This window comes from Amblyomma americanum, chromosome 11, assembly GCF_052857255.1.
Source record: "Amblyomma americanum isolate KBUSLIRL-KWMA chromosome 11, ASM5285725v1, whole genome shotgun sequence".
NCBI classification, from domain to species: Eukaryota; Metazoa; Arthropoda; class Arachnida; order Ixodida; family Ixodidae; genus Amblyomma; species Amblyomma americanum.
In genome coordinates, this window is record NC_135507.1 from 820,611 (window position 1) to 848,610 (window position 28,000).

Below are 28,000 nucleotides of genomic sequence, written 5' to 3' on the forward strand. Positions count from 1 at the left end.
GTCTGTTTGTGAAAATGGCGTCGCTGTCACCTGCTCGCTTGTTTTCTTCCCCCGCTTCGACTTCGAAAACATCTCCTGTTCGCCTTTTTTCCAAGGTGAAGTCTCCAAAGTTTTCTAAAGACTGCAAGGCGGTGATAGTTAATGTCTATGCAAGCATAAGGAAGCTCCACCCCGAGAAGACTGTGCGTGACGTTCTCGCAATTGTGGGCGAGATGACCGGAGTGAGCCCTCAGACAGTTGTGAGGTTTAAGAAAGAAGGTCTTTCTGGCGGAGTAAAATAATTGAAGCCACACTGAATTCTATCACCCCACAATTAATGATTCATTGTGTGCAGCATGCGAAAAAATCCGTGAACACCGAAAAACAGCGCCTCTCAGCACGTCCGTTGCCAACTCTCACTTCACTTTCGTTTCCCTGCGGAAAAAGTTAACAGCACGCTTCTTATTAAAGAAGTCATTTCATTTTGATAACAAAAAGGCCACTTATATATGGCTCGCATTTAGACTTTCTATCTAGAGATTCGCCGAAAAAAGATTAAAAAAAACCTATGCTGAGGATCGAACCTGGGCCCCCTCACAAAATGAACAAACATGCCCGCGCTTCGTACCACTCAGCCACGACGCGAGGCGGAGTGACACATTTTTAGTTTTTTTTGACGGACTACTTCCGTACCTTTGGCTGTGTAGACAGCTATGTATGAAACGGAGTATAGCTACACTAGTGCAACCAGTGTAGCATGGGTCCATTTTTTTTTACTAGTGTAGAAAAAGTGTAGCTCCGCCCACCTACACGAATGTATTTCTTTCACGCGTAGTGTAGCACAATAACTGCACTCTCTACACCTTTTCTGGAAAAGCAGCGCTGAACAGACGAGGACAGAGACGAGGCGACAAGGACGGGCGCTGAACTGATAACAAATTTTATTGAAGGGATTCACACTTATAAACGTAGTGTAGCTACCGTTCGCGCATGCTCAGAAAAGTCAGCTCATTTGGTGAAAGGGCGATAGCGGCTGTGCTGACGCAGCCCTCTCCCAGGCTATATATCTGATTTGATACTGCTATTTCTCTAGTCATACGTACACTGCTCTTTCTGATTACGGAGGTGTCATCGAGTGCAGGAGTACAATCTAGGCAAGTGATACAGTGACTTGCGAGGAAGCCTTCAAAATCTTTTCCCTCGCGTGCATTTTTCACGTTCAAGGCATGCTCTCTTAACCTCTCGTTCACGCATCTCCCAGTTTGGCCAACATACGTCTTTGTTGTCAGTTCAGAGCCCGTCCTTGTCGCCTCGTCTCTGTCCTCGTCTGTTCAGCGCTGCTTTTCCAGAAAACCATGTACCAACACGCCCAACTCGCCGCATTAACCAAGTTCATCTCTACACCTTCTTTGGAGGTGTAGTACACCACTGATCTCCACTACGAGGCTGGATGCCGCATCGGGCACACGAAGTGAAGCCACCGGAAGTTGGGCAGCATGTCTCAAAAGTCAGCCTTTGGCAGTGCATGAAATCGGACCTCAGCACAGTTTTTCTGTTTTAGTTTTCGTTTTACAAGTAGTACCTTGTCTTTTCGATGTTCTCGTCTTTTTTCACGACAATGCCTACCTGTTGCGCCATCAACCGCGTGAGGAGAGCAGCAAAGTCCTCGGGAAAGACGTTTCAAAAATAAGGGTCCATTGCATCGCTATTTAGCAGACGACATGCAGAACGTCGCTACACATAGTACGTACGGAGCCTCGCGTGCTCAGCACTGTGTCGTCCCGTTGCGCTTGCGTCGCCGACTCTGCTCTTTGTTGTGATGCACGTTGCCGCGCTCTAAGGCCAAATTATACCGTCAATGGGGGTTAAATTAAAGAAAGAATAGGTGGAAACCTTCAATAGGCCGCCGACTTGGCAGTGACCATTTTACCGAATTATGTTTAGACCGAACCGGACTGAGGGCGAGGCCACAATCTGGTGAAGTGCCGTCGCTGTTATGCTGGTACACATTAGCGCGTCCAAAAGGTATATGGTACTACTGTTTCGGCGTAGCTAGTGTATCAAGTACTGTTTCGTACTGTAGCAAATTATGCCTAGCTGAATGGGCTGTTATTCGTGATGCTTGGTGCAGTTGACTTATTGTCGTTAGCCTATCAAAAGATGGCACATACCCACACTGGGGGATCGGCCAAGAGTCGGGTGGCTATTCACCTGAACGCAGTTAATAAAAAGGAAAAGCACGTGGGAGCGCAACACCGGTGAATTCTTCCTCATGAACAGAAAAGGGATGAGAGAGTTGATTTCAACAGCGCTTTTCACATGCGCTGCAGCATTCGTCTTTCTCGTCAGTCGTTTCTCTCGCGCTGTGTAGATGAAACATGGCACTGCTATTGAGTTAGATTAAAAGCACGCCTGGAAGGTAAATGACACCTTAAAGCGATAAACATCAGCTGCCGTCGATGAGAAGAGAGATCGTCCGCCACCAACCCAAAACTAAGACAGCGGCAGTTCGAATGTCAGGATTTCCGCGCCATTGCCTTCTCTTTGCTACACGAAAATTTGTTTTTAAGATGGCCTAGACTGATCGTCATTCCACTACTTCTCCCAATTACGCTCTTAAGACAAGAACCAGATCAGAGTGTTTAATGCACGTACCTCTTTGCTGCGGCATGGTGAGACCTGCATGCCTGTTTTCTTCGGTTTCTCTGAAATTACAGGGTTCCTCAAGCAATGCACACATTTCTCGCGTTGAGCTTGCTTATTCCTTTGATATTACAGTAGACGTTACGGAAGGGCGAAAGACGCGACTTTTTGCATAGAAATACACAGCAGACACCGAACTTCCGGTGGCTTCACTCGCGCCCACTTCGGAAAGCGGGAATGCGGCATCCACATCAGTGGTGTAGACTAGCAGACGAAAAAATATGGCGCGCGTTTCAAACGCACAACGCCATTTTGTGACAGTAAATGTCGCGAGCGGTTGCAGCGCAGCCTCGCAAGTCTGTGAAGTTCACCCGCGTGGACGATGGCAGCGTTATGACGGTGCACCCTCGCGACAGACAGCGGCAACCTTACCTTCTACGAAGATAAACAGTGCTTACACGCCAGAATGTGCGTATTTTAGTCTGCCGAACGCTACTTCGCGTTTAGGCAAGCTGCGTTCGTTCGTTGGTATCGGCGCAGAGCTGCCCACGTGAAAAAAAATGTATTTTGTGTACATGGTCATCTACGTATCTGTGTAAGTGCGAAGCTCCCTATATTACGGCGTTACGTCGGACTATATTCGCGCCTTAACGCGTATTTACAGTACCGTATCGTATTTCAGGCGCGGTTCAGGTGTCCAACGATATATGAGAGATACTGCGCCATTTCCTTTCCCCAAAAACCAATTATCGTATTTCACGCCTGTGTATTAATGCGGCGGCACCTCAAAGCGGTCGGTCAGGCCGCTGGCCGAGAGCCGAGGAACATCCATCGAAAATCGCACCCCATATGACGCGGACCGCGGGTTTCAACGCGGCGCAGAACGCCATTCCCCTAGCCACGACAGAAGCATGGATGCTTTGTATTTCGCACGAGGAACTCGTCGCTGACCCTTCTTCAGACGATGAACTGACTGTGCAAGAAATTTAGCAACAATTATTGCCCAACGTGCTGCATGCATAGGCTGAGCAGACGATACAACTTGGTGTGTTGCGCGCCATTTGAGGGGAAACAAAAATGCCCATTGCAATTATTTACGTAATATACGCCATGCAAAAACGCTTTGCAGTATATATTTCTTTATTTCACCTTGTAATATATGTAATATATTACGACGACCCAAACATTGAGCTTAATTGCCTGCTAGCTCCTATAGAGTTTTTTTACTATTAACTAGAGGGAAAGCTGGCGGCGCTGCACCTGAACCTCCACGGGCACGCAAAGCATCATGGGGCTATGAGCTACTTGGTGCGGAAGCAAAATTGAGCAAAATTTTTTTGAGCGAAATTTGCATTTACATGCTTCTCTGCTCGTTTGCTAGGATTTATAGACAGGATATTGAATGATAGGACATTCTTGATTATGAACGTTTGTTTTTTTCATTATTTTTCGGCCAAAAGCTGTAGTTATGCAGTCGGTAGCTCTCCGCCCCATGCTGCTTATGGCGATTTCCACTGGTCGTGCTGGAGCAGCTTTTCTTGCTCCGCGACGACGAATTCGAGTTCCACTGGTCGACCTGGACCGACCGCGCGAATTCCGCTGGCCGTTTGAAGAAACTCTGTTCCTAGGTTGATCCGCCAACCAGCGGCGGATCTCACCGGAACTTGTAGTCGGCGATGTCACTTCCGCAACACATGTGATTTTTTGTTATTTTTAGCGCGTGCAGGAATGTCAGCGGGGGGGGGTCACTGAGCGCTGCTTCGCGCGCGTGTGTCGTCTTCGCCACCTGCATAATAGCGGTTACAACTCTCAATTATGGCATCGTATGGAATAGCAATAGCCCTCGCGTTGTCTGATGAGAGCTCGTCGGAATCTGAGTCTGCGCACACAGACAGCAGCAGCAGTAGCGTAAGCGCTCTGCAGACATGCGATATATATTCATTTATCAACTTACCTAGAGCATAACTGAGCTCCTCATTGCCTACGAGGTTCACCAAAATGCGGTGCACCTCAGGCGTAACATGAACAAAGCGACTGGTAGGTTCCATCACGAAAGTGCCTGCTCACCGCTATACTCTCCGCCTTTCGTCGTCTGCTTACGTGTATTTTGGCGCCAGAATTGCCAGACCTCAACTCCGAGGCGGTTTGGGGCGCTGGATGGATGGAGGGATAAGGCTGAACTCTTTAAATCGGGCGGTGGCTCAAGCCACCTAGCCATGACTTATGAAATTTTACACTTGTCTTGAATTTAGCCACCAATCAGATAAGCTTCGCTTGGTTACTTCTACCCACTTAAAATCTACTTTTCCTTCACTATCCTTAAACCCCAATGCTTTGGATAAATCAGCCCCGCTGCTTTCCACATTGGGGTGAAGTCGTTTACAGAAAAGTATCAAGTGTTCAGCCGTTTCCTCCTCCTCTCCGCACGCAACGCACAACGTGTCTATCTCAAGGTACCTGACTCTATATGTCTTAGTCCGCAAAACTACCGTCCTGGCCTCAAACAACAAAGAGCTTCCCCTACAATTATCAGATATCTTTTTGGCAATTTCCAGCTTAAAAATCCTCTATGTTCCCAGTGCCGATTTCGTCAGCATCCCTGTTTTCCACAGAGCTCTCTCTGTTTCTTTAACCTTTTTCTTAACCATTGCTGATTTGCCCCCCCATACCGCTGTCCAGATATTTGCTTGTCAATTTTCTAGTTCGCTTTCTCCATTTCGTGCCAACATTCCTTATGTACAGGTGTCTGAAAACTTTCCTAGCCCACTGCTTTTCCCCCATTTTTCTCAATCGCTCCTCAAATATTATCTTACTGCTAGCCTCTCTGCTCTCGAACGACGCCCATCCCATATCACCCTGTACCCCCCCCCCCCCCCCCCCCCCCCGATTTTGTGTATTGACATGTGCTCCCAAAGCTAGCCTCCCTACGCCGCGCTGTTTGATTTCTAACCTTGGTTGAACATCCGTCGTCATGTACAGGACCACATTGCCTTGGAATATCTTGGAATATCCGTGTTCCCTGGATGCTTCGTGACGTTTATCACCTTCTTGACCTCCTCATCCCACCAACTCTTGGGTTTGCGACTTTTCCCTTTCGACTTGACTCGCACCTTAGCTAGGTCTAGCTCAAGTAATCGAGTTAATTTGGTATAAGTCCATTCTGTTTCAATAGCCTCAAAAATTACTTTCTCAATTTGTTTGGCTGCTGCTTCCAATTGCTTTTCTGAGTAAAAATTCCCCTCTGATTGTTCATCTCTCTTCAGTCCTACGTTGGTTTCTCTTCTGAAACTCAACTTGATAAGTTTGTGGTCACAATCTAGACCTCTCGAACCATGTTCATCTATGCTCATTACCCCTAATCTATTATACACCCTATGCGACATAAGTGCAGATCTATCATTGAGTGCAGAGTCCCTGCCTCCCAAGTTATGAGCGCTTCACGCTTCTCAGTACTGTTGCATACAACTAAATCATGCCTGTCACACATATCCAGCAGCATGCTTCCTGTCGAATCTGTGTACCCATCCAGGCCTTCTATATGTGTGTTCATGTCACCTAATATAATTCTCGCCCTGTCCTCCTAGCTCATCAATGTCGCTTGCAATACATTCTAACATTTTCCTGTTTTCCTCTTTGGCATTAGCTCCTGTCCACAGGTATACAAAGCCAAAAAGTGTTTGCTCCCATGATACTTTTCCTTTTAGCCATAAATGTTCCTTGCATCCCAGCTTAACCCTTTTAAAATTCGTACTTTTATGAATGAATGCCCCAATTCCACCCACCTTTCTGCTGCCCTCTGTTCTATTGCAATATTCCCATGCGTAGTCTGGGTTACAGGGTGGTTGCTCCATGTCTCTAAGATGCGTTTCCACTAAACCATATACCATTAATTCTTCCTGCCTTAACTGCTCTTCTATTTCCTCCCATTTCAGCCTATTCCTCCCACCTTGCATGTTAATGAAACCTATATCTGAATTAGCTTGGCCCTGGCGCTTGTGTCTATTTCTTCTCCTATGGTTCCATCGCCCCTTTGATCTTGGTTCTTCCTGCTCTACACTGGTTCTCTCAGAGCTCTGGGTCCCCCCAAAAAAGCTGTTGCCTGGCGACCTATCCTACTCCCTACCCTCTTGCTAGTGGCACCACTGTAGTGAATGCCATCCTGTGCAAAAATGGTGGGAGCTGACCTCGTACACGTCCCTGTTGACTTCCATTACCCCATATCCCAGTCGTTGACTCATTAACCTAATCACACGGTTAGCCTCAACGACCCTCGTTTCGGTCCCGCTAGCCTGCCTCTGGACCTCTGGGATTGTGCATATGGTCACGTGCACACTCTCTTATAGGCCTCTCTAAGCCTACGCATCCCCCCTTCTAACTGCTTCTCGAGGTTCTGGCTCCTCCCCTTCAGCACATCGTTAAGACCAGCATGGACAACGACAAGGTGTTCGCCATCCATGTTGGCCCCCACCACCTCCCGGGCTTTGGCCATTGCATCTACCATGCACTTCCCTGATTGTGCCTCCACCTGCACCCACCTGTCCGGCTTCACTGTCGTCAAAACGCCTTCCTCAAGCCTCGCTACGTTCAAGTCACCGACTACCAGATCCCTCGTTCGCTCTTACCGTTCGCTTCCTGACTGCGACTGTTGCCCTCCGGATCGCGCTAGCTGTCTCTCCCGCCGCCTTACGCTACTGTTGCGCGTTACCATGCCCATTTTTGCCTGTTGTAGCTTCAACATGTTGTAGCTTCAAAATGTTGTAGCTTCAACATTTTAAGGTGTTTTTTCGTGGCATTTTGAAAAACAAAAACCTTTTATTGGCATCATGAGCTGTTGCGTTTTTGCTACTATGGCTTTTGCACACTACATTCGCGCCAAAGCAGTCTACACGTGGGACGCACCGAGAACGGAATGGGACATTTCGGTAACGCCACTCTGTGTTCCCGAAAAAATCCGACTGTCCCGCAACAAGTAGCTCACCGGCCCATGATGCTTTGAGTGCCCATAGTGGCTGAGGTGCAGCGCCGCCAGCTTTCTTTCTAGTTAATACCACAACCGGCTTCTGCACGCAGCCCCATAGGACCCCGCCATATGTGCAGGTCTCTAGTTCAGTAGGTGTTGCTTTCAACCACTGATCTCCACTAGGTGGCTGGAAGCCACATTCCTGCTTTCCAAGTGAGCGCTAGTGAAGCCACCAGAAGTTGGGTGGCATGTCCCACAAGTTTGGTGTCTGCTGTATATTTGAATGCAAAAAAGTCGCGTGCTCAGTTTTTCACGCTGTTTTCGTGCAACGTCTACTGTAATATCAAAGAAATAAACAAACTGAACGCGCAAAATGTGAGCATTGTTTGGGGAACCCTGTAATTTCAGAGAAACAGAAGAAAACTGGCATGCAGGTCTCACCTTGCTGTGGCAAAGGGGTACGTACATTAAACACTGTGTTCTCAGCTGGTTCTTGTCTTCCGAGCGTAATTAGGAGAAGTAGTGGAATGACGATGAGGCTAGGTCATCTTAAAACCGAATTTTTGTGTCGGAAAAAGGCAAACGATGGCGCAGAAATCCTGACACCCGAAGAGCCACTCGTTATACAGCTGCCGCAGTTTCAGTTTCGAGTTAATGGCGGACGATGTCTCTTCTTATCGATGGCAGGTGATGTTTATCGCTTTAGGGTGTCATTCACCTTCCAGACATGCTTTTAACCGAACTCCGTAGCACAGCCACGTTTCAGCTGCACAGCGCGAGAGAAACGACTGACGAGAAAGACAGATGCTGCAGCGCGCGTGACAAGCGCTGTTACAAATCAACTGCACCAAGCACGACGAATAAAAGCCCATTCAGGCATAATTTGACACAGTACGAAACTGTACATGATACACTCCGTTGAAAAAGCAGTACTGATATACCTTTCAGAGGCGCTAATGCGAACCAGCTGAACACCGTCGGCACCTCACCAGGGAGTATCGTCGTCCTCGCTCCGGTTCGGCCGAAACATAATTCGGTAAAAATGGTCACAGCAAAGCCAGCTGCCTGGTGAAGGTTTCCACCTGCTCTTTCTTAAATTTATCCCCCACTGATGGCATAATTTGGCCTTAGAGCGCGACGACGTTCATTACAACAAAGAGCAGAGTTAGCAACGGAACGGTTGCTAGCGCAACGGAACGACACAGAGCTGAGCAGACGAGGCTCCATGCACGCTGTGTGTAGTGACGTCCTGTCATCTGCTAGTGCAGTCCCATTACAATGCAATGGACCCTTACTTTTGACACGTCTTTCCCTAAAACATTGCTGGTCTCCTTATGCAGTTGACGGCGCAACAGGTAGACATTGTTGTGGGAAAAAAAAACTAAAAAACCGTGCTGAGGTCCGGTTTCGTGCACTGCCAAAGGCTGACATCTGGGACAAGGCCGCTTACTTCCAGTGGTTTCACTTTCGGGCGCTCGATGCGCCATCCAGCCCTATCATGCGGTGTCTTCAGCTGAGCCGCACTGCCTCCGTGCACGTGCTTAAGCAGTGACGTCAAATACTACACGAGTGGCACTTTTCAGTTTTCATTTTTCATTTTCAGTTTTTGTTTTCCATTTACCGATTCGTCGTTTTCCACCACAATGCCTACCTGTTGCGCCGTCGACTGCATGAGAAGAGAAGCAAAGTCTTCGGGAAAGATGTTTAAAAAATAAGGGTCCATTGCATCGTAATGGGAAGACACTAGCAGACGACAGGACATCATTGCACACAGCACGTACGGAGCCTCGTCTGCTCAGTTCTGTGTCGTCCTATTGAGCTAGCATTGGCAACTCGCGCTCTAAGCCCAAATTATACCACCAATGGGGAGCAAATGTAAGAGGAATAGATGAAAACTTTTACCAGGCAGCCGACTTTGCTGTGACCACTTTACCGAATTATGTTTAGGCCGAACTGGAGCGAGGGCGAGGCTACTATGTGGTGAGGTGCCGGCGGTGTTCTGGTTCACATCAGCACCCCGAAAAGGTAGCACTGGTTTCCCTAAGGAGTGCACCGAGCACTGTTTCATACTGTAACAAATTATGCCTGAATGGGCTTTTATTCGTGATGCTTGGTGCAGTTGACTTCTAACAGCACTTCTTCTAACAACTTCTTACAGAAAACCAATTCTTCTGAAGCCAAGACCTTTCAGGTGCACTGCTAGGACGGCCCGGAGTTGCCCCATGCTGTGAGAGTCGAGGACTTGGTGGTGGAGTTGCGGAAGAATATCTTGTTCAAAGATACGCGTACGGCAGTCGTAAAGCACAGGGGGTAGCGCTTGCTTGTCGTGCAAGAACTTCTGGATTCAGTACAACCTCCTTCGACAACACAGCGCGCTTGTGTAATGGCTCTGAGATTGTCTAGAGAGAATTAATTGTTGCCCTTGTTTGATCCCGTCGTTATCCTAGAAATGGAATTGGAAGTATTCGATGCACAATGACCAGCCCGTTGACTGAGGCTGGTGAAAAAAAAAAAGGAAACTGCCCGGTTCGTCACTCAGGAAGACGGTGGCACCTCGGAGTGGCTCAGCAGCCGGCAGCGCTGCCACTTTGGGTCGCGCTGTGCGCGGGCACTCTTCGGCCCCAGCCTCATGGTGGTGAGCCGGAGTGAGTCATACGCTGGCCACGCCGTGGACTGCAGCACCGGCATTGTCCTGAGCAGCGCACGGAACGACTTGTTCACTAGAAACACTCTGGGTCCTTGTTTTGGCACCTGCATCGCTTGTACTTTGCTCGCCTTTCATGGATTCTGGCGTTCGTAAATAAACCAACAAAAATCTTGTCCATTGCCTCCCCTCCAAATTAACCACCTACTAGGGCCCATATACAACTTTGCCCCATAGATGGAATCACACCAACGAGCCCAGAAAAATTCCATTTCGCAACTATGATGTGGCAAAAACCCTACATGCTAATGATACCATACCAAAACATATATGCCATATAACATGCCATACCAAATGTGCAAGTTATAATCACAAGCATTAATTAGCCCTCACACATCAACTGCTGAAGAGACGTGATAGTCAATTAACCTTGTCACCAGCTGCGATCGCCTTATCCCCGCCTGTCCCCCACAGTAACATAAGCAGCTCACCCGGTGCGTGCGAACGTGGCCCACACGCGGATCATCGCCCTCGCCCACTGCTTGTCGAGGTCGCTGGAGGGCACCTCTGGCCGGAGAGGCACGCCGAACACCAGCTCCACGTCCTCAAAGTGCACCGCTTCGGCCGCATCAGGCCAGCTCGAGTAACTAGGCCGGTAGGCCAGCACGTACGTGTACACGCGGTTCTTCCAGGCGTGTAGCTGCTCCGCGAGCTCAGACATAGGGCACACCTCCTGCACGCATTAGCTGACGTTATGCTGAACCATGCATGCCTTGCCTTGGGGGAGTAAAGAAATGCCAGAACATTGAAATAGGCTGCAGCCTTCGTTACTACACTTGGCGCAATGTACCAAGCGACATAGGCATGCAGGTTGCCGTTTGGATCAATACTGACTGTTTTATCACGTCGTAAAAAGTCAATGCATGTTCTTTCATGAATGAAGATCTCACAATGCGGTGTGGTTGCAAAGGATTTCCGGAACTGTATACGTCAAACAGTTAGAGAAGTTGTTTGTACCAGAAAACCACTTATCAGCAACATGCAAAAAAACAAAAATAGAACAAAAAAATGCTTAATTTCTACGATCATCCTGCCTTCGCTAAGAGTCTTGTCAGCAAGCCGGCTTTAGAGGGTAACCATGACAGTCTGCCCAGCCACTTAATGGTTCAGTATTACAGCAGCAATTTTGAACAGAGTCGTAAAAGTGTTATAACGGATGCTTGGGCGAGTTGGTCAGTCATTTCAAACAGAACAGTGCGCAGTTTGACAAGGACAACGAGAGAGACACGACACAGACGAGTTTAGCGCTCATGTGTGTCATGTCTCCCTCGTTGTCCCTGTCAAACTGCGCGCTGTTCTGTTTAAAATTGTAAAAGCGGCCTTATTGTTCTAACAGCCAAGGCCCGCCAGGAAGGCGTGACCACAAATCACACGTTCCCCTAAGGGGTGCATGCCCTGCCCAAAGCGCAGGCCAACCCCAGCGTGTGAAGCCCCTGTGAGGTGCTGACCAGAATGTCCCCGACGGCTTCCTTGAACGACCCGTCACCAACGGCCGCTTCGAGTGCGATGTTTGAAGCGTTCTGCCAGCGCTCGAGGGACTCCCGGCCCACCAGCTGAGCGGCCAGCTGCTCGGGGTCGGCGGAACCAGAGCGCTGCTGCTCCACGAACCACTGGTAGGCGCCCTCGCACCCCACTCGACCCAGCAGGAACTCCTTGCCCTGAGGACCAGCCATCATCTACGCAGTGGGCATACAGCACGGCTGCTGAATGCATGCAAGACTTGGCACAGAAAAACACATTTGGTCTGCATGTCTTCACTTTGTAACCAATCTGGCAGGCTGCTTTTTGACAATACAGAGGCAGTGCACTCACCCTGAACTGAATATTGTTGCACACAGTACTCGTTCCGTCACAATCAATGAAATTTTATTCTAAGCCAACAGCCAACAAACACTGAAAGTAAAACATTGCGCCTATTTCGCCTTTTGTGCAAAAAGCTATACAGCCGCAACATCACTATCTTTACAAAACCAACCGTGAAGTTAGGCACACACACATACGCGCTTCGATGAGCTAATTGTTACATCCAGCCAGGTGGCACTCTTGGCATTTGGCAACGATGACAAGTAAGTTCGAGCCCGTGTTCCAGGTTGCCGGCTACGTGCAGCAGCCCACAGGTTCTGCAAATAAACCCCGTATCAGCCCCTCCTCGGCCGGTACAAGGCTGGCGATGAGGCGAATGACCCCGCAAGTCTTCCAACAGCATGCCCAAGGTCCGAATCGAGGTGTTCAAAGAAAGCTTGACTGGACGTCCCGGCTCTCACATCCCATTTCGAGGCTAACAATGTCATTGCACCTGTGGGGAAAAGGGCGCTGCTCCTCAGCCAGTGCGGTGAGAGCACATAAAGCACCATCTGCGCTCTGCTTTTGCAGACTACCGTCTGAGGTGGGCTACGATGAGTTGGTCCGTCTGCTGACCAGCCACATCGATTCCAAGCCGTCGGAGCTCGTCGAACATCACAAGTTCCACAAACACGACCAACTGACCTCAGAGATCATTTCGCAGTATATGACAGAGCTGACGAAGAATGCTAAGGAATGTAATTTTGATGCATGCCCTGTGTCAGCTCCAATGGTGGCTTCCACACCTTCGTCTACTTAGGCCTCTTGCTGACACTCGACATGACGCTTCGCGACAGGCTGGCGTGTGGTGCCCAGGACTTGACTTTTCAGCAGCGTCTCATCAGTGAGGAGGACATTACCTTGCAAACGGCATTGGACTTGGCCTTAGCAGAACAGACTGAATTGCAAAAACGCCGCCAGCGGACTCTGCTTAAGTTCTGGCGGCACACTGCAACAATGTAAGGAGAGCACAGCACAAGCCACACCGTGCTCTTTTTGTTTCCGCTGTTCCGGAAAGCACATCGGTTCTACATGTCGGCTGAAGAATGTGGCTTGCAGTTACAGTAATCCCTCGTTATAACGAAGTCAGCGAGACAGCAAAAAAATTCGTTACAAGCGACCACCCGAGAAAATCTAAAGCAGTCGAGCTTTAATTGCACCGCAACGGCGAGGAAGTCAAAATACAATGTACTCAGTGAAGTAAAACTTTATTCAAGTGCAAAAACGGCAGTGAGCTTTGGCTGTTTCAAGTTCAATTACTGGGCGCGTGCAACCCCTGCTCTAATCTGACCAAGCATTGCACGAGGCCGCGGTCGCCGCCCATGCATTCAACCTTCAGGGTATTTCGAATCGTGAAGGCAGTGGCCGCTTTTATGGGGGGGGGTCACAGAAATGCTGTGGCTCGAGTCTGAGGTTGTGTTTGTTGAGCTCAAATAACGATTAGCCGCTCATTGTAGGTATGCAACGCAATCGTTAAAACTGAACAGTTTTGCAGTAGGGGCTTCGCATGATTACTGGGCAGCTTTTTTTTTCCCCGAGGTGTGCAGCTGTGAGGTTTGCAATTGAGTTTTTCGGCGAGAGCTTTTCGGCGCAGCGTTGTCAACTACACTGTGCTAATTCTACGGTTCGAGTGTCGCTGTTCGCGCAGCGTCACGTCCGCGCCATTGACAGGTGTCTAGGAACAAAATTCAATGACCCTACCACTCATTTAGACCGTTTGTCTGGTAAGATGGCGCGAATCAAGCACGACCGGCTCAAGAAAATCGCCGGGGAAACACCGTGGTTGCGTTGACCCGCCATGTTGACAGCCCGACTCGCCGCTGGCAACGCTCAGATATTTCGTGTTTTTGGCAAGTTATCGGTCGATTTGCACCGTGAAAATGCAACGAAGCTAGGGGCGGTGTTTTATTGCGATGCAGGCTGATCATGACGAGCGGCAAGCAAATTTCTAGACCGGCTTCCCCAAAGTCGTCTTCCCGATTTGTTAATGTAGCTCCTCGCGTTGAACACGGCAAAGGGCGTGCGACCAGGCAGCAGCTCGACAACACCGCTGTTCACGCTTGCAAGCGCGACCAGTAGGTCGCCTTCTTGTTTGAAGCGAAAACTCTCGGCAATGACGTTGTTCACGCGCTTTCGAGAGTTTCGTCTGCTTTGGCCAATGTGAAAGGGTTAGGCTTAGCGACGACTACGACAGCCAGGGATCAGCTAAATTCGTTGCCGAAAGCTCACCTTGCTCACGACTCGCAGGTGTGAATGGGCTCATAATCGGTGGGACACTTCTTTTGTGCCTTTTGTCATGTTTCAGTGACAGAAACGTTCTTTAGAGCGGTAAAATTTTGCTCACCGAGCGCACCCCCATGGAACGCTACGGTGCAAGTCTGCCCGCGGTTTTTTCGCCACTTTTCGGCATCCAAGAGACCGCGGTTTTCTGGCATCACAAAGCGTCAGGAAAATTTTATTTTCGTTTGGATTCTATCACAGGGGACACCAGCAATGCGGCTGCAACTGTTTCGGGTGCGTTTCCGTTCGCATCCGCTGTAAACAGCTGGGGGCACTCAGTACTAGCTGGGTACTCAATACTAGGCAGGCCATCGGTCGTAGGTTTGGTACTTTTGTGGCCTGTTCTGTGCCTGCATGAGAGTAATTCGTCGGCGGTATTAATTTGACACTGCATGCGCAAAAGGGTCACCACCGCCGCGGCGATGCCTCAACTCGCCACTTTGCTCTAAGTGGGTGAACCTTTCGTGCGCTTTGACTAATGAGGCTTAAAATGCATGCGTTTGGGTGGGGACCGGAATAAATTTTGAATAAAGCAATATTTCGAGTAAAGCGATTTCGTTATAACGAGGGATTACTGTATTGAGTTTGCTGGGACGAGATTGGTTCATACCATTAGGTATAGAAGTATGCAGCATTCATTGGGTCTCAACACCAGCTGCGATGAAGGGTATCCTCACTGGTGGCACTGATGGCCGTCGTTCGGAAGAAGAATGTAGCTCTGCGCACATGCGGAGATAATCGCCACACAGAGAATGCGAACGTTCAGTCTGCTTCATGTCTACAGCAAATGTGTTCTGGCTACACTCCATGGGGGCAAGATTTTTACGAAAATAGGCATCACACAAGCCTATCGACAGCTGCGAGTGGATCACGCCACAGCACAGGTGCTGACCATCATTACTCTCAAGGGTCTTTACAAGGTTAAACGTCTGCCATTCACTGTCTCTGTGTCACCTCTGATTGTCCAACTATTTCAGCTTCCAACTGATGTTCCAACTTCTAGTTGGTTTGGACGGCGTCGCCTACATGGATGACATCCTCATCACTGGAGAAACAGAAAGTAAACATTTCCGTTGAGTCGCTGCTGTACTGGAGCGTCTCCAACAGTCCGGTTTGAAAGCAAACGAAGCCAAGTGATTGCTTTTGGTGCTCAAGCTTTAGTATCTGTGGTTCTGGATTTCCGCAGAGGGGGTGCAGCCTACATAAGAGAAGGTTATCGTTATCGTTGAAGCACCTGCACCAACCAATGAGAATGAGCTGCAAGCGTTCTCGGGAATACTTGCATTCTACTGCCAAATCATCAAAGACCGCGCTACGATTACCCAGAGCTTGATAAAGGAGTCAGGTGGAAGTGGACGTCCGAACATCAGTTGACTTCGGACAAACTCAAAAAGATGCTTACTGCTGCTCCGATTTTGTGGCACTATGACGAGAACAAGCCAATTTTTCTGTCACATTATGCAACGCCATGCGGTCTTGCCGCAGTTCTCTCCCAGCCAGGTGACTGTGGTAAAGAAGTCCCAGTGGCCTGTGCTTCCAGAACATTGGGAAAGTCAGACCGAAGCTAACCACAACTTGACAAGGATGGTCTTGCAATAGCCTCCACTGTGGCTTACTTCTAACAGTATGTGCCTGGACGGGAGGTTGTAATTTACATGGACCAGAAGCTTCTTCTGGGTATTATTGGGCCGGATCGTCAAATTGCACCTATTTTGTCCCCACGAATGTTGCGTTGGTGCCCGACGCTGGGCGCTTATAGCTACAAGTTCTTGTATCGCCCTGGAATGAAGCAACAAAATGCCGACGCCCTGAGTCACCTGCCATGGCCCAGCACTGCAGACAGGCCAATGGCACGAGGAGATTTCCTAATGACAGAGGCAGTGCTCCCCAGACTTCATCCTGTGATGGCAGCCGCAGCACACAATGTGAGTTGAGTTCAACTTTCCCAGCCCTCTGATGGCCGCTTTGGGCTGGTCGGAAGTTCCTCGCCAGTGATGGATGATGATGGCATGCTGGCGGGTGGTCGTATACGCAGCGGTTATCAGTACGAAGGCACCCGCTCGTCCAGTGACATGTTGCCGGTTGGGGCAGCAACACCATCTTCTTAGCAAACAAAGCTGATTTATTGAAGACGGCACCAAAATACAAGGCAGTTTAAAAGAAAAGCTGTATAAAAGCAGGCGAGACTGAGACTCGGCGCGCTCCTCCTAACTCTTTGTTTGAAGCTGGTTTTAAACCCTTCGATATTAAGCAGAGCTTTACTATATCTGCTCTCACCCAATTTCAACCAATAGCAGTGCAATGGCACCATACGTAGAAGTCAGCAGAACCCATGGCTCGCCAGAGCCTGACTCAGTGGACCCCGCACTTCCTGGAACGTGCAGGGCGCACGGTTTTGCGTACGCAGCTCGCTACATCTGCAACCTATTAGGGTGCCCTCGCATCGGCTTTGCTGCCTCCACTGATAGTAAACAGAAACCCTTCACTTAGCTGGACAGCAGAATTGTTTGAGAAATCACCAACTTTAATGACCCCACCCCCCCTCCTACTTGAGAGCTCGTCCCTCCTCAACGGAAAAAGGCCATCGGCCCTTTGCGACCCTGACAAGGCTGTTCGCTGTCTCATTCCCCATTTCCTTTCCCATGGCCTCGGACAGCGCGTGCGACGCACTGTCATTATTCTAACCCCCTCTCGACTTTCCATGGAGACGGCAGCTTCCGGTGAAAAAGGGAAACGAGCCACTGGCGACGTGGGCTTCTTACTTAACAGGTTGGATTAGAGTTTGCCCCGTACAAGGCACGCAAATGTGAGCTGTTCTCTGGGGCTTCTGCATTGTCATCCCTACTGGTCCCCTGAAAGCAGCCCTCAGACACGCCATTCATTGAGGAATGAGTATGTGGCTGGATGCCATATATGTCAGTCTTGTGCCAAAAAGCCACACCAGCGGCACCTATGCTAACATGGACTAGGCCACAAACTCCCTGGTTAGTTGTTCACCTTGACTTGGCAGGTCCAGTCGATAGGAAATGTTACATCATTGTGGCAGCGGAACAGCGTACCACATGTAACCAGTGCACCCTGCCACCAACAGACAAGCCGAGAGAATGGTCTAGGAGACTAAAGTGTGTAAATTTCAGAAGGAAAGCACTCATGTCATCTGTCAAGGTTCCTCTTAAACCAACACTTAACGATTAATGTGGCAACTCCAGCTTTGGACGACAGCTGAGGATGGCTTTAGATCTGCTGTGTCCGTATAGTGGGCCGGCCAAGGAGCACGAGAAGATTTCCGCAGGCGCACCAAACTTCGTGGCAGGACAACCTGTATTCTTCCGCAATTTCACTGGCTTCCCGAAGTGCCTGGCTGCTAGCGCCACTCGGAGAATTGGTCAGCGCTCTTATGAGGTCAGTCTGCTCAACTGAAAGGGAGGCACGTCAATCACATGCGACAGCGTCAGACGTCCAGCGTCAGTGAGACCCATTATTCCGGTTCTCAGACTTGGCACCCTCAGAGCTTTGAGGACATCGACACGGCTCTACAAGAGGTGACAGTCGATTTCGCTACACTAGCTACAGACGGTGTCTCATCAAGCCCAATGACGTCTCCAAAATCATTGCAGAGAAGACATCTGAGAAAACCAAACTTTTACGAAAGTTGCAATAAGAGAGTAATTACTCACTGAGGATTCCCCTAAAATTATGACTTACAAAAGTTGATTTCCCGCAAGGGGGAAAAAGCGTCAGGTGGCCCTCTTGGCACTGGCGACAACGACCAAGTGTGTTTGAGCCTGTGTCCTGGCTGCTCGCATGGCGCTTGCTGGCTATGGGCAGCTGCCCCAAGGTTCTGCAAACCCCGTACCGGCCCCGAGGCAATACTAATACAGCATTCTCAATGATGGGCTTGTCGGTCATTTCTTTTGGATCTGTGGTTTCGTTACAATGCGTGCTGCATACCTTTGGGAGCGACTTAACCAGCGCCCGCCGCGGTTCAGGCCTGGACAGCGGCGCCCTGTTGAACACGGGCACAAACAGTGGTGCCAGCTTGCTGCGGGCCACCGCTTCCAGTGACGCATCCTGTAGGCACCGCAGCGACCCCTCGGTCGACAGGTCAACTGGGCACTGGACGCTGTTCGCCAGGCGACGAGCGCCCTCGGCGCCGTCGCCTTCGTACCTGCACCCGGAGCACAAAGCAGGGGCAACGTGCTTACAACTCTGTGCTGTGTGAGTGGTACGCTGAAGCATACGCACTCCGCTTAAACCGATGTGTGACATGACGTGAATGCTGACGCCACTCACATATTCCAGCACTAAAGCTCGCTGCTCATGCGAATGCATTCCAGTACTTGTTCCTGGCGCATAACTGGCCGATCAGTTAATTTCATTTTTCATTAGGACCACATCAATTTAGTTCTCAGAACCAAACGCCACAAATGTGTAGTAGCGCCTAGCTCGCAATGTGACTGCTTCAAATTCTGCCCGCGCATCGGGGTGAAATGACCGCTCATTCTAGTGCCCATTCAATAATTCGAACACTTTTCCGGTCCCCTTCGAGTTCGAATTAACGAGCTTTTACTGTAGTAAAAAAAAATCGGGAACAGTATTTTGGCGTCAGCATCACTCAGAACTGCAAAATATTCAATAGTGTTTCAGAGTGTGGTATTCCTTGAAACAGTCTGCACACATATAACACGGAGGAGTCATCACTGTCGGTGTAAAAGAACGGCTCGGCCATTGCCGCTTTGCTGTGCATCTGAAGAACTGGAAAGAAACTCAGTAGACGACGAGAGCGAGAATACCTCGTGAGCGTCAGTGATAAACAAGCGAAGAGCAGCGCCAATAAAGATGGAAATCAACTGCGGTGGCCCTTGCAAGGGAGTGCCAGTAAAGATAAAATTTTACACAAACTTCTCAATTTGGCCCCCTTTCGCAATGCCTCTCTTGAGGCCTGTGAGGAATGGGTAAATAAATAACCTGAGAGGACCACCTCGAAGGCACTCCCATCCCAGAGTAGACAAACTGCGAGTGCTGGGCCTGTACCTTCAATCTAAAGGGCGAGCGACCTTCACTGTACAGCTGCTCCAGAAGCAATTTGCACAAGTGGCACATTTGATCCGCTGCATCTCCAACAGGCGTGGGGGGCTCAAGGAAAGCGACACCATGTGAACTGTGCACGCGCTGCTAATCAGCAGTGTTATGTTCCATGCACCTTATCAAAGACTCAATTGAAACAAGCTGAACCTGCTGAATGTCCTCCTGCGTTCAGCGGTCAAGACAGGCTTCGGACTGCCCCCATACACCTAGACGCACTGACTGCTCAATCTGGGCCAACTCAACACGGCAGAAGAGCTGGCAGATGCCCAAAGGACCACGACGACATCACCCAGGGCAGACAGGTACCGACAATCGTACGAGTGCTTTTGCACTAATATCATAGCCGTAGATGTCCGCCCATACCTTGACCACATCAGCACCCCACCGTCACTGTTTTGTACTTTGTAATGCCATTTGTCAAAAGCTTGAGGAGCCGCGGTGGCATCAGCCATCCACCGGAACACAAGAAAGCAAGCAAGAGTTCTTTGGCATCCTGTTCAACACATACAGTAAGAGAAATGACCTCGGCCACAGCGAGTTCACATTACCGCATACTATCTGCCCTAACACCGTCTGACAGCACTGAGCCTGGCAGGCTGAAATGCATTAATTGCACTGAGAATTGAGATCCCTCCAGTGTCTTCACAGTGTTTTCAACACAGTGCTATCATTATAAAATGACAACTTCCTCCTTCAGCTTATATCACTTGTTCTCATGACTGTCTCCACAGGCAGCTCTTCCCAAGCAACCACTTTGGTCGTCTCTGCGCCATTTTCTCTTTGACGTCCATCTGTAACGCCCATCTCCACTCACCACATGACCAAACTCCTGCAGCTTTGCTGCTATGTTTGGCAGCTTAACGTGCCCGGTTCCTCCTGGTCCCTCGCACAGCACTTGAGGCATTCTCACCCGAGTTACGTCTAAAAGAATACGCATACCTGTGGTATGGCCCGCCGCTCTGCAGGATGAAACGGACTACGTTGCGCGTCCAGAAGGACGCGTCCCCGCTGAAGAGATGGTAGCCCAAAGACGCCGCCCCAGCATCGTGGCCCGCCAGGACCAAGCGGGACGCATTGCCGCCAAAGATGTCAATGTTGGCCAGCGTCCAGGATAGCGCAAGACGCTGGTCGTGCAGGCCGGCATTGCCTGGAAGCACCTTGCTCGACGGACCGCTGAGAAAGCCCAGCGCCCCGACACGGTAGTTCGGCACCACCACGACGACGTCACCCAGGGCAGACAGGTACCGGCCGTCGTAGAGCTGCGCATGCCATGACGAGCATCGTTCTGAATATGGGGCTTGGATGGCAACAGCTCAAAGTGAAAAGAGGAACAATGGTTTCCTGAATTGCGCACAATGTTTCCAATTTTATTCAACACAAACTAGAAATTATTTTGGAAATTGATTATGACATGTTACATGTTACGCGATTAATACTGTTACAGCAAGCAAAAGAACAGGACGACAAAATGACAATGCGATGTGCTCAGCAGGCATAGTGTGAGCACTCGAAAACGTCATGAAGGAGCTTTAGCCGGAGCCACCGCGCATTCCGACCGGAGACAAATTCCGAGGCATGAGGTGATGTTGGAGTGGCAACAAAAGGACCGTGATGAATAACGGATGTACCGCAGCGGTGGCCAAGTGGTTGAGCATCCACCTCGCATGCGGGAGGTGCGGGGGTTCGATCCCCTGTGCCGCCGGGTACCCACCGGTGATACAATGGGTACATGCTTTCCCCTGGTTTGGTGCTTGGCTTATATAGGGTGAAATGTTTGGGAAACGGGTCTTTGACCCCACTTTGTGCAGTGAAACCTACCTTGTGCCATGGCGCACTTTGGCCATAGATGCCCCTGTGCCATAAAAATCCATAATCATCATCATGAATGACAGAAGTGAACGCTTGCCCCGGAGCTTCAGGTCACACGGTCACCAAGATCTGAATGCCAAGACCATTGAATCAGCCGGATGCAGTCAGTACAAGTGACGTCGAAAGCATAGGAGCTCAGGACAGCGGCTGGTTGGATACGGTCAAGTCGCACTGGTCCGGTGCCGGAATCCAGGCGCCCTCGGCATATAATCAAGGCGAGCAGAAGGCGGCAACGCTCTACGCCAACTATGAACAGTGACAGCACCACCTCCACCAAGATGTTATCAGGGGATGAAACTTACTATACCTCCCAGCGGCCACGAATTACAGACTGTAGCACCAATTCTTCTTTCAGTTAGGTTCACAGCAAATGTTGTACGAGTTTATCACGATCACAACGGACGATAGAAATGCACGGGCGCGGGGGTGTTTGCATGACATCTGCTTCACGCATGGACTGGCCCAAAATCGGGCCTGCTAGAGAAGGCGGGCGGACGTATCGCTATCCGCCTGCAGCACGCGGCTGCGCACCGCGCTTTACTTGGGTCTTCGTGCACCCTTTCTTTTGCTGTTGTGACATGTTAAAATTGGTTGCGCTGCAGGTCAACAATGGCAACCGCAGTGCTGGGTCAATGTATGAAGAACAGAGAACATAATTTTCACGGTTGTATTGACACATATATCCCGTATTTACATGACTGTAAGTCGACCCCCCCCCCCCCCCCCCCCAAATCACATTTCCGAAAAAGAAAAAAAACTTTTGAGGTTGTTTAAGCTTGTCCTTGAATAGATGAGCGCGATAGCATTATCCAGCAGCTGCCGTTTATAGCCAGCCACTATCGGCTGCCGTGCACGGCCGTGCCCGTGGGCACATTCCAAAACGAAAATGTGTTAGTCACTGGACTACTCGTCCGCACTTGCGCCATCGTGACAGCTGCTGCGGTCCCACAGCTTGCCGTTCTAACGTCATCGTCCAGCGAAATCCCGCACTTTTCAAACAGCCACATCACGACATCGCGTGGAACAGCTGAAAATTTTCCTCGCTGCAGCTGCCACACCTGTATCACCCATTGCAAATGTCAAAACTTATGGCCAGGTGCACAGTATGTTTCTTCGGCGTAGAGAATGACAGCCATCTTGAATGTAGCCGTGAACGAGCACCACGCAGCAAAAATGCAACCACGCTGTAGCATGCCCGATATCTCATTTGTCTCGCCTTTACTTATAGTGCCATGTTTTCGTTTCAATTGTAAGTCGACCCCCCACTTCAGAGTTTCAAATTTTGAAAAATAGGTCGACTTACATTCGTGTAAATACGGTATCCTTCCCATTACTTTCAGTCTAAAAGAGATATTTCTCAAAATGCACAACATGTCTATGTTACAATACTCCATACAATAAAGATAATGTGCGCCAACGCCCCAGATGTGTAAAGTTTATCTCAAATGGCGCAGCTGACATTTTCAGTACATCATTTCATGCATGATTCATGCAATACATGTGCGATCATTCCTGCATAATGTTCATGCAATACAGAAGGACCGGTCTATGCACAGTGAGCGCACATAATTCAATGCATGTAAGATGTACCTTACAATCGTAGATAATTGCAAAAAAAATTGTTCAGCATTTATGTAAACACGTGAAAGCAAACCACTTCAATGTCCATGCTGATATGTGTCCAATACCAATAAAATTTAGTCAACATACAGTTGCATAATCGGTTCCCGCGATGTCCCGACTCCTTGCGGACCAAGCCCAGTGGCTGCTTCGTCAACAGCAGTGACTAAATCATTGTTCATGATCCACAATGCCAAAACGAGTGGTTGCTCCCGAGAAAGCGAGCACAGGTAGAGGTTCCCGTCGTATCCGTGCAGGTCTTGCCGCACTCTTCGCAGTTTTGAAAGTCACGAGCACAAAACCAAACACCACCATAGTTGTCGCAGCACCGACATCACTAACACATGAAGGAACACAACGCCAAACTGTCTGTGACCGGCACCACAAAGCAGGAGACAGTGCCCGAGATAACACGACTGATGGAGTTCGCAAAACATGCAAGTGATGCGCAGCGGTTAAACGGTCGCGCAGGTCAGAAAATCAAAAGGGGTACAGAGTGAGAGAGAGAGACCTTTTCTTCTGTCAGAAGAGTCTTTAGGTTAGATCTTGACCTTTACTACAGACACTAGCACCAATTTCTCCTTCAGTTACTTTCACAACGGATGGAGTACGGAGTAAGGGCTTCAGCTTCTCCAGCTAACCTGGGCGGAAGTGGCTCACGCTTTCCTCCCCCTGATGTTATGTGGTAGCAAGCGAAAGAACAGGATGACACTATGACAGAATGAGGTTTGTTTTAATGGGTGGTGGGCCTAGCACTCGCGCCACTGTTCCCTTAGTTGTTGTCATCTTCGTAGCAATATTTGTAGATATCCCAGAATGACGTATTTGCCTGATCATATAATCCAGCTTAGAAAGCAGAATTCCAGAGCCTCTTTATTTGAAAAATCTGCATGGAAAAAAATGAAACAGCGCAGCTTGATCCCGGTCTCCTGTTTATATACATACTGGTTTGTGCGTTCGCAGAGTGTTGGCCAGTACAGTAGTCCATATGATTCATAAATGGGGACATGCACAAGGTGCGCTTCGGGTCGCAGACGAGACAAATGAAAGGATCATGGCTTAAACCAATGCAAAAGACGGGTGCCAAGACGATGAAACACAGGGCACCAAAGATAATCTGCAGTATTACTGCGTGTTGTGCTTCTTTTGCACTCTATTATGCCATGGAACAATAGGATAAGCTTACCAACAGAAAGCAGGACACAACTGTGCACTGGTGTTCTCAGTTTTGCCTCATCCTTGTCTTTAAGCGCACTTTGCACAATGCCTTACCAACAACTACCGGGTAAGACACGGTTTATAAGCCTCTTGCTTGATCTCTACCATTTCAATTGCCATAGGCAAGGCTATTCACAACTTCGCATGCCACCATTTTACTCCGTAAAATATATGGCATCCTGCCATCGGATGTCTGCTGCCATGGAGGTGGAATGCATGGAGGTGGAAGCGCCCCTGTGCTGTGTGGAGTCGGCGCACGTTAAAGATCCCCGGATGGTTGAAATTAATCCGGAGGCCTCTGCCACAGTGCCTCTTTCCTCCATACCTTGCCTCATGGCGTGGCTGAGGTGTCTTCCTTATCTGCTGTACTTGCCTCGAAGCTGTTGCCACCATTCTGGAAGGACACCCCGTAGAGGAAGAAAAGCACAGTCTTCTGCTGGCAGGGCTCGGCTCCTTGGCCAGGCGAGCAGTTCAGGTCGGGCGCCCAGATGTTGAGGTGCAAGCAGTCCTCACTCCCGTTGTCCACGTTCACCCGCTGCTGTCCCAGGTAGAAGTCCTGCTGAGGACACGGCGGACGCTTGGCCCAGCTGTCCAGGGCCTCCCCGCTCTGGCCTTCCTGCGGCCACCAAAACTGTGCTCACTTGATCTCTTCAATGTTTGGCTGAATGTCAATGCAAGTCTCATCAAAGATGTTTGAGAGGCTCTTCAGTGCGGTGCTGCTCGACAGGAGCTAAACGAGGGTGGCGGTCAGGGCAACGAGGAAAAGCATAAAAAATAGAGCTTTACTCAGCAGGGGCCTGTAGGAGTTCATATTTCAGGAAATTATTTCCAGAGGCAAATGCAGGGGAGACGGCGTGGTTGTCTCACTCACTGGCAGTCAGAACTCGTGTGGAAGTGACCAGTTATCTGTGGTTCTGCGCTCCTTTTTTGAGAAAGGCGTCCCCGATGACACAAGTGAAGAGTGTAAGAAGGGGCTGCTGTGCTTGCCGCCACTGAGAGAGGTGTGCAGCCTAACAGTGAGTAATGGACGCAAAAAGGAAAGACTTTGGGCAACAGCCACTGGCGAGAACTGGTCTTTGTTTAGCATAGGACATGAAATGGCGCCTCTAGAGCTGCAAAGAACTGCTTCTCGTAGTTTTCAGCATTGGTATCGCAGCGCCCCCTCGCCACAGCAAAATGGCACCCTGGAATGGACTAGCTGTCAGGACCTTAAAATATCACATGGCCTTTATATTAAGGAAAACAAGCATAAAGAGTTACGCGCACCTCGACCAGCGCGTCCAGTGGCAGCGGCGATTTGAAGCGCTGGGGCCCTCGGGGAACCTTGGCGAACGGGACTCCGAGGAATGCAAACACAGTCCAATCGCGCCCCTGGTCGGTGAACGAGAGCCGCTGTCCGCGCACTGCGCCAAACAGCCCCTTTACTACGGGGTGGTTGCGGCCCCACCAGTGTTTCAACAGTCCGACGGTTACTATGAGCAGCGAGATGGCCGAAACGACCACAAGGCTCGCTAGCAGGAGCCTGTTGTATCGAGACCTGCAAGCAAGGAGGGCAAGTGACAAAACTCTTTTTGGGCCAAGAGTGAAAGTTGGGCCAAGAGTGAAAGTGTGTAATCAGCTAGCCCAACTAGGTCCACTTCCTCCACCGTTGGTCTTCGGTGAAACCTTTCCTGCACCAGGTGCAGCAGCCCTTACGAGAAAATTTCCTAACCTCATCTGCCTGCTTGTCGCCCCTGTGTCAAGACCCTTCCAACGATACGCGCACTGGGGAGAATTCGCAGTAATTCCATTACGTGATGGCCATGCGAAACGCTTTACCGGAAGTTACGCCACTTTCGGTCTGATAACGTCATCGCTTCCTTCCAGCCAAAAAATGGACGAATTTTATGACCAACAACGCATTTCTACCCCATGGGGCTTCTGATGTGCAATCGTAATGGCGATGACTGCGAAATAGTTTTAGAAACATCATTAGTATCGTTTTTATCATCGTTAGTAATAGCTATCGTTATCACCTCGCTTTGGAAGACCCTTGCAAAGAATTCGATAGTCTGTCTACAGGCTGTCTACGGAGTGCCGAAAAAACTTCTGCAAAGGAATTCGGGCGTAGTGTGTGGAATGATTTAGTTTCTCTGTAAAGTATACGGAGCTTTCTACAAAAACATCTACCCTAGACGTGGGAACAAAAAAGGGGGGGAGACGATTTAGCGTGGTTAGGCCGAACGCAAATTAGAAGTGCGCTTACGATTGGTTTTCACTTCAGTTTCGGTTCGACGCTTGTTTTTCGAGGTCAGGCAGGCTTAAGCCCTGGTTTAAAGTATGGCAGGTTTAAGACTTAAGCTCAGTCTTCAGGGTACGACACTAGGTTAATGCCCATATATGCGAAATTGGTCATTCTCTCCCTTAATTTCACAAATCCCTGGGAGTCCTCATATCACTTAGTGATGCACCATTGCCACGCGATGGTAGGTGCTGCAACCAGTGGGGCTTGCCCACATTGCTCTTTCCAAGAGGTCACAGAGAGAGGCCCCAGACAAACAAACATCGGCGAAATCAGACTGACCCATTAAACAATCACAGAATGGTTACGAGCGTTAATGCAGCGAGTTCAGCGTGTTGGTACATGTTTTCCAGAAAAGCAGCGCTAAAAAGACGCAAAGACGAATTCCCTTGAGTTGTGGAAAAATTTATGTTGGGCAAACTGGGAGATGCGTGAACGAGTGGTCAAGAGAGCATGCCAGGAACGTGAAAAAAGCACGCGAGAGAAAATATTTTGAAGGTTTCCTCGCAAGTCACTGTCTCCCTTGCCAAGATTGTTCACCTGCACTTGATGAGACCTCCGTAATCAGAAAGAGCAAAGAACGCATCACTAGAGAAATCGCAGAATCTGAACAGATATGTAGTCTGGGAGAGGGCTGTGTCAGCACCACCTCTATCGCCCTTTCCCAAAAAGAGATGACTTATCTGTGCATGTGTGAACGATAGCCACGGATATACACAATGTTTATAAGAGTGAATTCTTTCACAATAAAATCTGTTGTAAGTTCAGCGCACGTCCGTGTCGTTACGAGTGTGTCATGCGAATGGTCTAGCGTAGCTGGCTTGTGATTGCGAAGAAATAGACAGAGTGGATGCTAAAAGCATGGTGCAGTTTTCAGAGCATCTGCCTCGTATGCGGGAGGGTTGCGGACGCCAACGACTACGGCAAAGAACATTCCTTCAGTGGTGGTAAATGAATCCCTTCGCATTTCACCAGAGACGGCATGCATGCTTGCCATCTAGCCTTGGACGTGTCCCACCTGTCCCTGATGGTCCGTTTCTCCCTGCCTGCAGATGGCGGTTCCGAAGAGGAAAGCACAGCAGGTTCATCGCCAAGCTCAGCACCAAGGCCATCGCAAGGCCTCCTGTCAACGGACGCCGCACTGTCGACGCTGAATGGCGCCGTGGTACCGGCCGATGGACCAGCCACGTCGGCCTCCTGTACCAGCCTCCTCGCAGCATCACTGTTAATTCAAGTTCCGTCATGCAGCATTGCCCCGCCAGTATAAGAAGCAGCCAGCAAAATATACGGGCATTCCCAGAGTCCCAGGCAACTGTGAGCACAGGGGTTGAAAAATGAAATCCTTCTGCCTCACGATCACCTAAAATGTGCTCCCAAACTGTGTGATCACGCCGATGCGTGATTTTGATAGATTCTTTTAGAAAAAGTGTTTGACATCGTGCCACTGCCTCCCTACACTTGTGCTGTTGCTGGGCGCGCCGCTCTGACATTGTGCCACCTTTGTGCGGAGTCATGG

General features: G+C 49.6%; 1 protein-coding gene and 1 long non-coding RNA gene across 7 annotated transcripts in view; one reads left to right on the plus strand and one right to left on the minus strand.

Moving 5' to 3' along the window:
* Window position 1: 1 nt before the first annotated feature.
* Window positions 2-27,668, plus strand: LOC144110295 (uncharacterized). The gene is made up of 3 exons (XR_013309788.1): window positions 2-95; window positions 27,355-27,431; window positions 27,537-27,668. It is a non-coding gene; the product is annotated as an uncharacterized LOC144110295 (long non-coding RNA).
* Window positions 8,889-28,000, minus strand: part of LOC144110292 (acetylcholinesterase-like) — a 47,655-nt gene continuing 28,543 nt past the window's right edge. For 3 of the 6 annotated variants that reach the window (XM_077643140.1, XM_077643139.1, XM_077643141.1), the window contains exons 4-11: window positions 27,503-27,706; window positions 25,470-25,740; window positions 24,577-24,819; window positions 20,436-20,755; window positions 18,360-18,576; window positions 11,735-11,962; window positions 10,718-10,959; window positions 8,889-10,274 (exon numbers count right to left, since the gene is read on the minus strand). In XM_077643140.1, the coding sequence (XP_077499266.1) occupies window positions 10,118-10,274; window positions 10,718-10,959; window positions 11,735-11,962; window positions 18,360-18,576; window positions 20,436-20,755; window positions 24,577-24,819; window positions 25,470-25,740; window positions 27,503-27,706 (1,882 nt within the window). In that variant the 3' untranslated portion in view covers window positions 8,889-10,117. Of the gene's footprint in view, window positions 10,960-11,734; window positions 11,963-18,359; window positions 18,577-20,435; window positions 20,756-24,576; window positions 24,820-25,469; window positions 25,741-27,502; window positions 27,999-28,000 lie in introns of those variants that run through there. The other 3 variants (XM_077643143.1, XM_077643144.1, XM_077643142.1) reach the window with 3 other exon arrangements.